General features: G+C 40.8%; 1 protein-coding gene across 1 annotated transcript; it reads right to left on the reverse strand.

Annotated features, from left to right (window-relative positions):
• Positions 1-510: 510 nt before the first annotated feature.
• hagh (hydroxyacylglutathione hydrolase) lies at positions 511-15,147 on the reverse strand. Its single transcript, XM_084328431.1, has 9 exons — positions 15,027-15,147; positions 13,840-14,024; positions 13,276-13,340; positions 12,683-12,800; positions 11,700-11,808; positions 6,882-6,985; positions 6,355-6,456; positions 6,165-6,244; positions 511-3,324 (listed from the first exon to the last, which is right to left on the reverse strand). The coding sequence occupies exons 1-9, from the start codon at positions 15,094-15,096 to the stop codon at positions 3,225-3,227; spliced, it is 933 nt and encodes a 310-aa protein (XP_084184557.1). The 5' UTR covers positions 15,097-15,147; the 3' UTR covers positions 511-3,224.

Consider the following 15,147-nt stretch of genomic DNA (forward strand, 5'->3'; position numbering starts at 1 on the left):
TTTTCTCTGCTCTTCAATCACCAGGTACATGTAGTTATCCTCCAGGATGGAGATCACCTTTACCTTCTTGGCACCCGTGCACGGAACTGCACTTGACTGAGAAAAGTGTTCAATCAGCACCATCACAATTTCTCGACAGAATATACATTAGAATGTAGGAGCAGTAATATAAAAGATATAGATATAATTCATCTAGTATGAGTTAATTAATGTAATGTTAGTTGCAAATGTAATTCATCTAATGAGTTAATTAATGTTAGTTGAAATGTAACTAATCTAGTATGAGTTAACATACAAGTTTGGCTTTAATAATGGCAATTAGGTGTTTTTCTTTTGTCACTGCAACTCAATAGAAATATTTACTAAACACTTCAGGCCAGGGAAGTGATGACATCAAACTAAGAAATGTCAAAGGCCTTATAATCAACCCTGATACAGTCTACAATAATATCTAGATTGCAAACAAGTGCAAGTTGACAACCCTTTTAAATACAGAATTAAATTCTCCATTTTATTTATTGCAGAGTATGCACTTTATTGCAGAGCATCAAAGGATACCTAGACATACATCCAAAATACTAACAAATATCCTTACAATAAGTAACCAGTGAGTTACGTACATAATTCTTCAGAATATAAGAAATTAGCAATATTCACTCCGAATTACAGCAACTATATCCAAACAGTGAAATGAAACAAAGTTAAATTAAATGAAAATCAAACTTTAAATATTGGCAAGACAATACAATATTCAAAATAAAAACGTTTTTGATAAGCTTTATACAGACACTTTACAACAGACAATTGTTATAAATTTACAGAAATTGCACATATTAAGACATGTTCTTACTCTGCCTTACTGTTCCCTGCCTCGTTTGTGAATTTTTTTTAACGTTGCTTTGAAAATCTCCAATTAGAGCCGTGTATGTACTAGGGCTGTCACTATTACAGATCCCCTCCACACATGTTTTTAACACTTTAAAAATGTTGTATATTGAATAACAATTAGTTTGGTATAGTTTTTCCACCAAAGATTTTCAATAAACTACTGAAAATGGCTTAGCAGCATCCCTACACCTTTGCCCTCTTTGAGAAGGATATATGAAAGCCCTGCCCTCCTTCCATGCCCATGTCTTCCCCCAAGCCATTTAACTTTGTCTTTTTCCAGTTTACCAAAAATGCGTTTGACCCAAACAACACTTCTTCACTTACACAATCTTGTTATAACTAAGATTAGCTGAAAACAATTGTTTTTGTGCATAGATCACTAGTTTCACCATAATACAAGTTTCACGTTAGCATTTCCTGGATGACTGTGTGGATAGTGCGACAATGATAGGTTAGCAGGATTAGTTGTATCACACAGGTAGCTAGTAGTAGTAGTAGTAGTAGTAGTGAGGAAGTACAGAGAAGCACCCCTCCTCCAGTGGAAGAATGTGAAAAGGCGCTCAGGTGACAAGTTCTACACAAATAACCTGTAGTCAAAGTCATGCCTCCAAGAAGAGTTAAAGGTGCTATAGATAACTTTTCTATGTAGAGTAATAATTAAAAAATAATAATACATCCACAGAGCTTTTAGAAAGGTAAGGAAAAAAAGTATTGACAAATTATTAATTTGTAGGTGCAAAATTAAAATGATTAAATTGCAGGTCCAAAATGAATGTTGTTTACATGTTTTGTGCATATATCCCCTCCCTACTTCCCATTTCCCCACATGGAATGTACTTGATTGGATAAATGATATGCTGGTGCTCATCTAGTGGCCTAATGTTATCTATACTGCAGTGTTTCTCAACTGGTGGGTCGCGACCCAAAAGTGGGTCGCGGATTATTATTTTATTTCATTGGGTTTTTAGCCCTAGTTGCACTTTTGTTGCAACCCCAGTTATCCCATTAGTTCCCCCAAACTTAGGTCTGTTATGTTAAGCTAAGAAGCATAATTATTTATTATTTGATTTCATTGTTTTTTTTAGCAATAGTTACACTTTTGTGTGTTTATTTCATGTTTTGAAAGATTGCGTATTACTGCAATACATTTTTTACATAAATCATAGTGGTTCAACATTTTGGGTCGCGATGTTGGGTCCCGAGGCTAGACCAGTTGAGAACCACTGATCTATAGCACCTTTAACTGTATAAAAAAACATGTTTTTGAGTGGAGGGGACCTTTAACAAATAAATGTTTTAGATTCATTTGAAAACTTACGCAATTAATCTCATTATCCTTTTTCACTGCAACCACCTTCCATAGCTTCCAGCCGCAGTGTGTTTACGTTGCTGGATCATCAGTCTATCATGCAAATCATAATACAGTTAAGATTTTGTTGACTTTCAATTAATATCACTTATCCTGTATTCCTTCAGGATAGACTTGTGATGTTGGATGTTGACGTCAAGTCACTCAAATGAAATCTCCCCTTGCTATAATATACGACACATAGGCTCTCGGTAGTCTTTTCTTAACACAGGTTTATTACATCTGGACCCTGTGTGTTGTACATTATCTCTGGACCCTGTGTGTTGTATATTATCTCTGGACCCTGCGTGTTGTATATTATCTCAAGGGGAGATTTCATTCTATTGACTTTACTTCCAACAACACAACGCAGAGTCTATCCTGAAGGAAGACGTAACATTAATTAAAAGCCAACAAAATCGAACAATTGTCTAACTGACTTTTGGATTAAACCACAGTCTTTCCCAGCAGAGCAACAAGTACTAACTGACGTTACACTGGTGGAGCTAACACTAAGGTAGATTGGACGGCCTGGAAGAAAACGTTTACATTTCATTTATATAAAAAGCCAGATGAACATTTCACCTGAGAGCGATTCATATTGAAGTACATATACAAGTACTTATGATTACTTTCCCTACCTATTTCCCAGCCCCTACACTCATTTTGCTACGTATTTCTTTAACATGCGTTCATGTGATCAATGAGTTAGAAATAATTAATCGAATGACAGCCCTAGTATTTTACATTTAAGAAAGTTCATTTACATAAAAGCATCCAATTAGCGTCAAAGTATATATTAAAACTAGTCATCGTTGTCAACATGTGCAACTGATCCTGATGACAGATCCAACATGAGATCAGATCCCACCTTTTTGCCATAACACTTTGAAATTAACAATGTCAATGATTATTAGGTCTGAAAACTCTAGCAGTGCAGTAGCAGTAGAACGGTAAGAAAGGGCATCATGGATGTAATAATTGGGTATTATTCCTTGGGCACTTTGAAGCCGTCCTTTTCTTTCCTGAGACTTCTCATAGTTTCAATAGGTTCTGTCTGTTCCACGTGTTCTTGCACCGACTTCTCCCTAGAGAAAACAGAAGAAAATCTTAACAATTTCACGTAAAACAATGATTGGAAGTGGCTCTGTAGCAAATACCAATGTAAATTCACATCATTACTAGGTGGAAGAGGTTATGTGTTTGCCCCTGTGTGCGTGTGTTTATCCGTTTGTGGTAGATCTAAGCAATTAGTGGCACGATTGTAGTGGAATTTGATGTGCATATTCATGACCCCACCAGGGAGAACCATGTTGTTTTTCGGTGATTCAAGACCTTTTCTCTAGTGTAATCGAGCGCGAACTCTGCCCAGGAATGAGTGCACCTGTTACCCAAACCCTAAGCATATTTTTACCTCTCTCTTGCTAGTAATGTAGTTTTGTTGGTGAATCATTTTCCATCATTGTTCCCATCTATAATCGCAGTTTTCATGGACTTGTTCCTATCCAAATTAGTTTGTTTATGTTTGTGATTAAGCGTTTGCAAATGTTAGCTGGAAGAGGGTAAGAGACAGGGTAAGAGACGGAGGAAAGGTAGCGGGCACCTACAGCAGCAGCTGCCGCCAGCTGTGCCAACAGCCAGGCGTACTGCAACCACAGCAGCCCCACTGCCCAAGAGCCTGGTTTGCGGCAAAAGGCGCCAATCTTGGGAAAAAGTGGATAGAGGCCAGGGTCCGCCTGTAAAGGAGGCAGGTTTGTGGGGAGCGGCTGCAGGAAAAAGAGACTACTGCAAGGGGCTCTGTTCTCAGGGATACCTTTTTAATTTAAGGTTTGGTTGTTCTACTATTATAACTCACATACAGTACTGCAGTAAGGCCCGGAAGAGGATGTTCTTCCTGCGTCAGCTGAGGAAGCTCAGGCTGCTGAGGACCATGTTTCATGGCCCAGTTCTACACCACCATCATCCAGTCCATCCTCACCCTCTCCATCATCACCTGGTTCCCTGCAGCCACGGTCAGGGACAAGGCCAAGCTGCAGCGGGTGATACGCTCAACGGAGAGGGTGATCGGCTGCTCCCTTCCCTCCCTCGAGTCCCTACACTCCACCAGGGCCTTGAGGAGGGCGAGGAAAATCATGGCTGACCCCGCCCACCCGCGTCACGACCTCTTCACCATGCTCCCCCACGGCAGGCGGCTACGGCTGCCCAAGACAATAAAAACCTGTCACAGACTCAGCTTCTTCCCCTCAGCAGCTCGCCTGGTAAACGCGTCAGGTGTCCCCCTTCGACATAACCCATCATAGGCTGGTAGGCTACATGTCCATTCATTCTCATGACTATCCGTTTTGCCATACAATATGGACGTAATGCCACAGCTCATTGGCCACCATTGTCACTAAATGATAATCCCCTGCTATTTGATTACAATCACCTGTTCTTGACAAAGATGGCTGTGCTTGAAAACTATGAATATCAAGATAACAATACAGTATATAATGGTTGTTACAAAGGATCAGATTAAACCGAATATATATATTTATTGATTGATATATATTGCATAGTATTTGTATATCGTTTGATATCCCTTGTATATTCCTTGTACATATACACGGAATATCCCTTTAGCCTAGTACGGACCATGATGTTTCGTTCTCCTATTGGACAGCGGTCCACAGGCGCCAGGGCCATGCCTCCAGAGTCAGGTTCAAGGCTACCGTCAGGACATGTCTGTACATGCCCGGCCTTGCCCAGGAATACGAGACAGAAATGAGGTTGGCACTAGATTGTTCGCCGTGCATATAAATATGGCGCAGGTGAATACAGAAGTAGAGTTACCCAATAAGTTGAAGCCTCACCCACGATACTCCGTGCGGTGAAGTATGGCCTGTTTGGCCCCAAATAGAGCATTGAGACCGCGTGCGAATTAATAACTGAATTGTCAGAGTTTGGCGCTATACCGTCGAGTGCGACATATTTCTAGTCAGTAATAGTCTATTTGTGTATAGTGTATCGTGCGGCTAAAGTTCTACAGTGACCAGCATCACCAGCGCTTCCTCGTATCAGCTAGAGTGCTTATCCAGGCTGGGCTGCTTTCATGGCGCTTTCACCCGAGGAGACCTAGACGAGAACCGTGTGGACATGTACACTGGATTAATCTACCCGACGACTACATAGCCCTTTGCGGCTGGATTATATTTGTTTTGGTCCTGTGATTTATGGAGCGGAGAATCGCCGACGCGTGTGGGATTTACCCTGTGAGGAGCCACGTCGAGTCTGCGCCTCAGAGAGCCTGAGGCCGGCTAGCTTTCTTCACTGTGGAGCTACAGTCTACGGAGAACAGCTGTATTCGTCTGTGGATCAAGAGACTATTGCACCGTCTCCTGTACTTGGAGTCTCCTTAGTCATCGTTGACCAGACTCTCTACTACCGACAGATCCTCTACCCCTGCTGGCTTACAACCGGGGGGACCCTTCCAGTATCTCCCGCTATATATTACTAGTGTACCATAGATATAATTCCCTAAGATTCAGGTTGTATAATTACCTCCTGCGTAACCAGAGAATGGACATTCATTATTGATTTGCCTACGCACATTCCTTTGCCTTATAAGCGCATCCAAAGTAAAATAGAGAAGTATATTATGTACCTTTTGCTGCAATAAATACTTAATTACCACTTTGTGTGGAACCGATTCATTGTGGGAAGTGTTCATCATATTTATATATCATGTACTGTATGGCCAGTAATTAAAGTACATAAAGCGGTAGTGGTTTAATGATACCATACTTATCAATACAGTCAGGGAATTGTACCCCTCAGTTACAATGGTAGTAGGCAAATATATAAAGAAGGTTTAATCTGTGGAAATATCTGTGGACAATAGGAAGAGAATCATAGTTGGAATAGTTAATAGTAATCAAGCTTTACTTACTGCACTCTCATAAAAGGGTTAAATGTGAATTCATCTGCCAAAGTGGAAGGGATGGTTGGTTCTCCATTGCTGCATTTCTCCTTCAGGATTGGGGTTGAGGGGAAAGATTATAAAAGAAATTTGTACAAGTGATCGTAGCTTGCGTCAATAAATACAACTCTTACTTGCATGTGACAAAATGACAACATACCTTGGCCCATGCCAGTTTCTTCTGAATTATTTCATTCTCTGGCTCCACATGATGCGCAAATTTAAGATTGCCGACAGTGTACTCATGACCACAGTAAACACGCTAAAACACAAAGAAACCTTTGTTACACTCAGACAAAAAAAGATACAAAAGAGACGGTATCAGACAAAGGTATAGGCAACATAACAGGAAATGTAAAGACTGCATAGGAAATGTTAAGAATACAGTCTTCTACTATGATAATCCCTACAAGGAAATCAACATAAAGATGGAAACCCCAGCCATAACATTTCTGCTTTAAGTGACCATTTTTTAAAGCCCCAATTCAAATGTTTGTTTCTTACATACATTTGGGGTATGCCAACATATATTTTTGAAGAGATCAATTTGCAGACTGAAAATAAACAGTTTAGAACTTTCTATGCCCATCTTCACTCAGTATTAATGACAAAACACAAGATACCCTAACACTTTTTTTCCATCTTGATTGAAGATGGAATTTTCTAACACGATAAAAAGCGCTTTACCGTTTCAGGGGGCAGACGTCCTAGAACCTCTATCAAGGCCTTGTACATCTGCTCTGCTGTACCCTCGAAGAACTTCCCACAACCCGCCACAAACAGTGTGTCCCCTGCAACCACCAAAAACACATGCCGACATCAGAGCTTCAAAGATCATCTGTGTGTGGGGGTTGTTTCTTGAGAAACTACATTATACTCTGAAGGTGGCATTCGATAAGTCATATAAATTATGCACATTGATATGAACATGGAAATCCCAACTCGCGTCGACGAGTAAAATTGATAGTCAATATTAAAAAGATAATTGTTTATTTATTTCATTACTTATAAACATATTGCTGTGAACTAATGGCTTGGTGTGAAGTTGCTGATTGACTATGTCCCAGAGTTTAGTGACTTTCCATTTAGTCTACATCTCGCTGGACATGTGTTTTAGTGCAGTAGTTCTCAACCTGAGGTCCGGGGACCCCTAGGGGTCCTTGAGGGGATTCCAGAGGGCCCCCGGGTTTTTCTTAAATAGGGAATAGTTTAATTTCACCGTTACTGTATTTCCCTGACTAGGAGTTCAATGAGAGAATGTATACAAATAGGGTTCACTCTCTCCTCTGTTATCTGCCCACCTAGTTGGTTATGGAATTCTGGACTAAAGCATACCCATTACCAACAACAACAAATATCTTCTCAGACAAGAGTTCATAAAATGGGCCTGGGGGTCCTCGACATGAAAAAGGTTGAGAACGACTGTTTTAGTGGTGTCCATTAGTCTACATCTCTCTGGGTGTGTGTTCCAATTGGACCTACTGCTCAATCGGTCCCATCACAATTTTACTCACATAGAGTATGATTTTATGATGCAATTTTTTTTTTTTATATATATATTTTTTTATAATTTTTTAAACAAACACAAACATAAAATTAGATATACAAGCATTAATTAACAGTGCACATCCAATAAAATTACCATTTAAATAAATGTATTATACAAGATATACACCTAATACTTGCTATCACACATTATGCTCTCGCTCGCCCCCCCCCCCCCCCCCGCCCCGGGCCCCCCCCTTGGATAATCCATCCATTATCATTCGCTCCTAACCAGGCACTACAATTCATATGCTAGCTTATATTCTCTCCGCCACTTCTAACCACATTGTAATTTTGGATTCACTGAGACCCAAAATTCTTGCTGTAGATATTTCTAGATAAATCACTTCGAGATATGTAAGAATCCAGACCTTCCGGCAATTTATTTCCGGTTGAAACCATTGTGATGCTATCAGCTTTTTAGCCGCTGTGATACCATCTCTTTAGCTGTATATGGACTGCAAACTCAAAAACATCATTCAACAGTAATACAGAGGGGTGTACAGGTATATTCAGATTTAAGAGATTTGATAATTGCTGGGTCACTTCTTTCCAGAATATCTTAACTGGTGGGCAATCCCAGTACATGTGCATAAATGTACCCTCATCCCCATTTGTACATAAGGAGCATCTGGAGTCTTGTTTAAGACCCATTCTGTTCAGTCTTATAGGAGTCAAGTATGTCCTATGAATATAGTTAAGATTGATTTGTTGATGGTCCGGGTTCCGTGATGCAAGTCGAACATTTGCCCAGGCTTCTTGCCAATCAAAATCTATTTCCAGGTCTGGTATATCCCTCCTCCAGACTGAATCTAGGTGGAGGATTTCATACGAGGACGTTAGTAATTGATGATAAAAATCTGATACAAAACCTCTCGATGTCTCTTTCATAGAATAATTTGTGGTATCTGTGGTGTTCAATTGGTATCCTTAATGGGACACCATGAGCCTTCAAACATAACAATAACTGTGCGAAAAATAATATGTGGAACTGGTGAGATTACATTTGTGTATTTCCTCAAAACTACAAAAACCCTGTTTGTTGAAAACATCTCCTAATGTGTGTATGCCCTGCTTTTCCCATCTAGGGAATCTTATAGGTCGTTTTCCAATCAGGAGTGCATTGTTATTGAATAAGGGAGTATGATTATGCCATTTATGTGAGTTAGAATATTTTTTTTGTGTTTCACGCCATATCCGGATCGCATGAGTAATAATGGGGCCAAATTTCAGTTCGCATTGCTTAATTGATAATTTGGTGTATACTATGTCCTGCAGTCTATGTGGTGCTACTATATTTACTTCTAAATTTCTCCAGGATACTGATGCTTGGGGATCAAACCAGGTTGTCAGTGGTCTTAAAGTGTACGCATTAAAATAGTGGAAAAAATCGTTGTTTCTCTGTGCGGTGGATCTTTTTATACATGGTGGTTTGTTATTCCAAATAAATTTGTATGCGGAAGAGTGTAATTTTTTCCAGTAACCATCTGGAGGGGGTAACGGTAGCATTGAGCTGATGAAGTTGATTCTAGGTAAGACATCCATCTTAACTATTGAAACCCGTGCCTGTACTGAGTTTTTAAGTTTTGACCACCTGTCAAAGTCGTATTTGATTTTATTTTGGATTTCTATGTAATTGTGCTTCACCGTTTGGCTTATGGTAGGGAATACTTCAACTTCCAAACATCTAAAGTGTTTAACCATTGGTATTTCTTCTGGAATGAGTATATTTTTTGCAGGGGCGTTAAGTGGAAGGAAAGCCGACTTTGGCCAATTTATCTTAAATCCCGATTGATCGCCAAAGTCATCAATCAACTTGAGAAGATGAGGCATTGCGGTGTTAGGGTTTTGCATGAACAGTATTACGTCGTCCGCATATAAACACATTTTGTGTTGTGTGCCCTTGATTACGATTGGTTCTATGAATTGAGATTGTCTTATATATTGTGCTAAAGGCTCTAATGATAAATCAAATAGTCCGGGACTAAGAGGGCAACCCTGTCTAGAACAGCGTGATACTGGAAAGATTTCGGAGGTGATTATACCTGTTGTAATCATGGCCGATGGGTCTTTGTATAATACTTTAATCATATCAATGAATCCTTTTCCTAACCCCATCCTTTCTAATACTGCCCATAGATACGACCATTCCAATCTATCAAAAGCTTTCATCGCATCCAGGGACAGCATCGCCTTAGGTGTGGTGTCGTCCTTGCTGGCATCTAGTACGTGTAGTAATCGTCTTATGTTATCCGTGATCAAGTGGCCTCTTATGAAGCCAGTCTGATCCGGATGAACTAAAGACGTCATATGCTTTTGAAGTCTGATGGCTAATACCTTAGAGTACAGTTACAAACATCTCAAAACAAACTGGTCAGACTACTGCTTGACCTTACTCCTAGAACCCACCTCACCCCTGCCCACTTTGACAACCTAGGATGGCTTAGAGTAGACGACAGAGTACAGCAACTTGCAATGGGCCTGGTCTACAAGATACACTACACGACCAAGGTACCCATGTACATGACTAAATACTTCCCAAAGGTCAGTGAATACCACGATCACAACACCAGAGGGAGCTCCACAAATCATGTTAAACCCAGATTCGGCTCAAACAAGGGACTAAACACGTTTCGCAATTATGCCACATCAATGTGGAACGCCCTACCCAAAGCTGTAAAGGAATGTGAATCACTACCCACTTTCAAAAACACTCTCAAAAAACACCTAAGGGAGACTGCAACTCGAAACTGGCCCCTGTAAATGTCCGAACACAACCCCCGCCAATGTACAGTAAATTACCAAGTATGGTCTTGTCAATAATCCAATGTACAGTGTTGTTTGTACAGTTGTACAGTGTCCCCCACCCACCCCTCCTACCCACCCCCCCCCCACCCACCCAACCACCTCCAATGTACAGTCCAATGTACAGTCCCATAATCCAATGTACAGTGTTGTTTGTACAGTTATACAGTGTCCCCCACCCACCCCTCCTACCCAACCCCCCCCCCCCCCCCCACTCCTACCCAACACCCCCCCCCCCCCCCAACCACCTCCAATGTACAGTCCCACCCCCACCTACCCAATCCAATGTACAGTTTCTACGCCTAATGTATATACTCTTTTCTTTCTGGACTCTTTTTGTATCACAAATACAGTACTGTAATTGCAAATCTGGTATGTCATAAATGTATAGATGTAGCAGTACTGTCTATCTGTATGTCATGTATGTCATATATGTTACGATGAAATGGAAATGGGGGACCCTGGTGGAAACAAGACGAAAGTCTTTCTCTGGTCTGCATCCCCTTAACAATTGTATGTATTGAGCTGTACTGCACTGTACCCATTCTGCAATCTGTTAATAAAGTTTTCATTCATTCATTCATTCAGTTTGATATCGGTTCCGAGGAGGCTTAAGGGTCTATAACTACCGCAATCGGTGGGGTCTTTGTCTTTTTTAAGGAGGACTGTTATGATTGCAATATTGTCGTTCTTATGGAAGTTCCCCTCCTTGATTGAGTATAAAATCATATTAAGTAATAGGGGTCCAATTACGTCCCAACATGAGGTACATTTCTGGTGGGATACCGTCTCTTCCTGGAGCCCTACCACTTTTCATTTCAGATATGGCCTCCCTGAGTTCATCTAGTGTGATGGGTGTTTCTAACTGTTTAGCGTCATCCTCTGATAGTTTAATTTGATTAAGATATGTGTCCATTTTGTTTTGATCGAAGGTCGTTTCTGATTTATACAAGTTGGAGTAGAACTCTTTGAATGTCTTGTTGATTTTTTTAGGGTCTGTAACAAGTCCTTGTTGTGCTTTAATTGTAGTTATATCTGCAAATTTTGCGTTGACTTCTTTTTTTTTCTTAATGATTTGACACTAGTATTACAATTGTATGAAGATGGTAAAAAAGCCATTCGTGCAACTAATTTGGCCAACCTGATTTGATGTACCTGTGAAGACAGCTGGAGGCTCTGTGCTCTTGTCTTTGGTGACGTAGTAGCAGATGTGACCAGTGGTGTGGCAGGGAGTAGACAGGCATTTGACCTTGAGTGAGCCAATCTGGGGAAGAAAGATGACAGTGCATGACGGGCTTGTTACAAATGATCAACTTTATACCTGGGTCCTGTGTCGGCAAGAGCCAGAGGTGTGGCCAGCGAGATTATGTATTATCTAACGGACGCATCATAACTGATGGCCAATGTATCGTTTGGATACTGGAAGGCACTTGAACTATCTCAAACCCTGTCCTCCTTTCTTGATCCTCCAATCATAACAGTTGTGATTGGCGGCTCGAGAAAAAAGGGTGGGGTTTGAGATAGGTCAATTGGGTCAGGCTTCAGTCGCTGGCCTTCCACATACCAGCACCACACATTGACTACAAAATTCAAGTATTATTATCTGATCAGTCACCTGAAAAGGATTCAAGAGACCAGACTCATGTATGTACTATAAATGGTTCAAGAATAACAATAATTCTTGGGTATGCAATCGACAGGCGTTTTATGCTAAACTTCCCAGATGATTAAGATCACATTTTGATTTAAAAAAAATTGATTCTCGTTTCATAATAGATTCTCGATTCAATACATGCAAAGATTTGATTCTAGATTGCCGTTTTGAGTTACTTTTCCCATTTGACTGTGGTAGACAGTGTAATTGTAATAGGTAAAAAAAAAAAAATCACCCACTATTTGTGAATCGATTTTGACAGAATCACAGTTTATGTGAATTACTCCCAACACCCCTACTTCCGACCAGGCTTAAATAGCCTTAACCACCTTGCTAGGATCCAATTCAAGTGAAAAGGTGGCATTTCATCTTAAGAGTGAGTTTACACCAAAGGGGCTATTATCATGTGGCATCAAGAATGTAACAAAGTCTAAGGCCTTTACTAGGAAAGGGCCGTAAAGCTTATGAAATGTAGAGGGCTTACTTTGAAAGTGTTGGAGTGAGTGACTTTCTTTGTGATGGCATCAACTCGGTCATCACCACCATACACCTTAAGGCCTGGCATCAGCCGAACCATCTTCTCATTGCCACCAGCATGGTCCCTGCAAGAGACACAGCATGGTCAGTCTAAAGGAGAGGCAAACAGTCCATCAAATTCATGCTGCCATATGAAAAGAATGCAATATCTCTATTGCCAATGTTGCAATATACACATTAATTCATTCAGTGAGTGAGTGAGTGGCGAGAATGAGAACCATCTGGGAAGTCCAATGGGGGCTATGGCCCTATCTCAAGCCCTGCCCTCTTTTTCATGATCCTCCAATCACAACTGTTGCTTTCCTGACAAACTTTGTTTGGGGCGGGGTTTGAGATAGGTCAATTGCCACCATCTACTGTCGGAGAGCTACTGAAAGTTAGTTTAGCATAACATCATCATAATGCTAATATCTGTCCGAATAATTGCAATAATTATATTTTTGTCTATCGTGCAGCGTCACAAGCATTATATCTAATGAGCAGTAGGTACTCGAGTACAAAGCAGACTGGCGTGCGGGAGGTGGTTTCTATTTGACCTACCAATGGTGATGAGTGGTCAGGACTGTTGTCAGTCTCACTCCATGCTTCCTGATCGCCTCTATAACCTGTCAATGAAGAGCAAAATGGACAACAGTGGTCGGACCAAGGAATACATATTACATATGGAACATCCCTCTCTCACTGTAAAAAGGAGAAGCTGAGGCAGTCCAACACTAGGAAATCTACTGAACTATTTATATTACACTGGCACAAATACACACACACAACACATTGTGATGGCACATCTTCAGTTTAAGATACTTAGGTGAACATTTCAAACATTGCACTGGTTCTCCAGCTCTCCTTTTTTTTTGCTTCAACCAGCAGCTCTATAGGTCAATCGGTTGGTTGGTCCACACAAATGTCCCCACCCTCTAGTGTCCACAGGTTTTGCCCTAGGAGGCTGAAATTTGGCATGGAAGTTAAGAGTGTGTGTGTGTGTGTGTGTGTACAGTATGCCAATTGGCTAAAAGGGCATGTTGCAAATTGACAATGGTCTCTCGCAAAAATGGTCGCAGCTATTGCGAATATGTGCTTGTTAAAGTTTCTGACAGTTCTACACACCTTCACTGGCTCCACAGGGTCAACGATAGCAGCTTCCTTGGAGTCCACATCAATCAGAAGGTACATGTAGTTGTCGCTGAGAGCTGGCAGAAGTTCTATCTTCATATTTGTTTGTTCCACTAGTAAGGATTTCCTTATCGGGGTGTGTAGAAGAGCAGCCACTTGGGCTTGGACTTTCACAGGTGCTGTATGGAATGATACAGTTCAATATTTTAAATGGCAGGTGCAATTGCATTCCAATAGCCGACTTGTCAAATTAATACAATTAAAAGAAACACACCATCAGTATGGGAAACAAATTTGCGGATACAGATGGACCAGCTAGCCTAGCTGTTGGCCAAAAACACCTCTCCCAGAGTTTTAAGCTAGGCTATTGGTCCATATCCGCTTCCATTAATTTGTGCTAAACTAGGCTAGCTTGCAGCCGGATAGATTTCTATTGAATGCACAGAGGAAATTGGTATCCATCTACTTGTCTGACTCTGGAGTAGACGGTAAGCGCATTGATAATGTTGGCGTGTTACTTTAAGCTAGGCTAGTGGTCCGTATCAGTTTCCATTCATTTGTGCTAAGCTAGGCTAGCTTGCAGTCTGATAGCTTTCTACTGAACGCAGAGAGGAAATTGGTATTAATCTTCTAGTCCGACTCTGGAGAAGACAGTAAGCACATTTCCCACCATGTTTGTGTGTTCCTATAAAGAGGATTTTCACTGCCATTATTTACAATCACTATCTTATGGGAATTTGTAATCTTGAGGAATTTCCTTTTTGGTTTTGATTGAAAACTTTATTAACAGATTGCAGAATGGGTACAATACAGTACGGCTCAATACACACAATTGTTAAGGGGATGCAGACCAGAGAAAGACTTTAGTCTCGTTTACATCAGGGTCCCCCATTTTCAATTCAGCATAATACACGTTAGTCAAATTGAGTTAGTTATACCTAACGTTAAATGTTAACGCCTTAGCTAGTAACGTTAGGGAGCTGATGTAACAGAGGGAGAGAGCTAAGCGCCCCGGGACGCGTCAGCTGTGTGTTGACAGCTGAACAAGCTAAAGTGCCTGCGACAAAAAGGAAACCCATCAGCCGTCATTGGCGAGCTTGTGGAGACTCTTGCATGTTTGTTATTGTAAAATGGAGAAGGCCGCTGAAGAAGAATATGGACATGACATGACGAGGACATACCAAGTGTATATGTTGTCGCAGCTCCAAGAACACCAAGAGTGCATGCACTCGCTACCAGTGATCTGAACATCACTCACTGCTGACCACAGTCGCATAAACCAGAAACAAGTTGGGTTTTGCA

This window comes from Notolepis coatsorum, assembly GCF_963971535.1.
Source record: "Notolepis coatsorum genome assembly, chromosome: 14".
Lineage (NCBI taxonomy): Eukaryota > Metazoa > Chordata > Actinopteri > Aulopiformes > Paralepididae > Notolepis > Notolepis coatsorum.

Excerpts from the sequence above, each read along its gene's own strand:
- hagh (XM_084328431.1), bottom strand. The coding sequence starts at position 15,096 with ATGTTCAGATCACTGGTAGCGAGTGCATGCACTCTTGGTGTTCTTGGA. Across the intron at positions 14,025-15,026 it reads TGCGACAACATATACACTTG|CACCTGTGAAAGTCCAAGCC; the intron begins GTATGTCCTCGT and ends CATTCCATACAG. Across the intron at positions 6,245-6,354 it reads AGAAACTGGCATGGGCCAAG|GAGAAATGCAGCAATGGAGA; the intron begins GTATGTTGTCAT and ends CCAATCCTGAAG.